This window comes from Monoraphidium neglectum (assembly GCF_000611645.1).
Source record: "Monoraphidium neglectum strain SAG 48.87 unplaced genomic scaffold scaffold00181, whole genome shotgun sequence".
In the NCBI taxonomy this organism is placed as follows: Eukaryota; Viridiplantae; Chlorophyta; class Chlorophyceae; order Sphaeropleales; family Selenastraceae; genus Monoraphidium; species Monoraphidium neglectum.
This window is the reverse complement of record NW_014013447.1, coordinates 7,043-7,981: the sequence shown is the minus strand read 5'-3', so window position 1 is coordinate 7,981 and position 939 is coordinate 7,043. Positions and strand designations below refer to the sequence as shown.

Here is a 939-nt window from a genome sequence, read left to right as displayed (position 1 = left end):
TCCCATCTCCCATCTCCCATCTCCCATCTCCCATCTCCCATCTCCCATCTCCCATCTCCCATCTCCCATCTCCCATCTCCCATCTCCCATCTCCCATCTCCCCTCCCCACTCCCCACTTCCCCCTCCTCCATCCCCAATGCCGCATCGCCCCATCCGCTCTCCTCCATCCGATGGGGGACCCTCCTTCCTCCTATCCTGGGCACCCACCTGGGTTTCAAGCGCCGCGCGGTGCCTAGCCTGCACCTCCGCGCGCTCCGCAGCCGCCTGCGACTCCGCCAAGCAAAACGCGGCCAGCTGGGCCTGTGGTGAGGGAGGGCCACGTCCCGATCGGGTCGAGGCGTGCGTGTATATGGTTATATTACGGCAGCGTGCAACAGGCAGTCTCGAAACAGTAAATGCGGCCCGGGACCTGCAAACACCGGCGGCGCCCTGTGAGCCCGTGCGCATCCCGCCTGAGGCACCAAACTGCGGTATCGAGGCGTCAGGGAAACAGGGCGCCAGCGCACTGCGTACACCCGCGCGCTGCCGGCCCGTCTACGCGTCCTCCGGATACCTTCAGGTCAGCGCGCGCCGCCGCCTGCTCTTGAAGCGCGGCCTCCCGCTCCGCGGCGCGCCGCGCGGCGGCCGCCTCGGCGGCGCGGCGGAGGTCATCTGCCATGGCTGCCCTCTTGGACGCCTCCCTGGCGGCCTACACAAGTCAGGAGACCATGAGGGTGCAAGAGGATGAGCATACTTGATTGTGAGAATGCTGCGGCATCCACCGAGCAGTCGCTGACTTTGTTTGGGAGCCATCCAGGGGGGCTAGTGAAACTGGAGGTTGAGTGACCGTGTGCGTGCTGTCACTGATAGGGCGGCGCTGGCCGTGGGTACTTGGTCGCCAGCTGCCATGACAGCCGCCCCGCACAAGCGTGCGTGCGTGTGTGTGTGTGTGTGTGTGA

At 65.8% G+C, this 939-nt stretch overlaps 1 protein-coding gene across 1 annotated transcript in view; it reads right to left on the bottom strand.

The window, feature by feature from the left end:
- Window positions 1-482: 482 nt before the first annotated feature.
- Window positions 483-939, bottom strand: part of MNEG_1743 (hypothetical protein) — a gene marked incomplete at both ends in the record, with an annotated part of 3,768 nt that continues 3,311 nt past the window's right edge. The window contains one exon of the mRNA XM_014049777.1: window positions 483-689. Within this exon, the coding sequence (XP_013905231.1) occupies window positions 483-689 (207 nt within the window). The remainder of the gene's footprint in view (window positions 690-939) is intronic.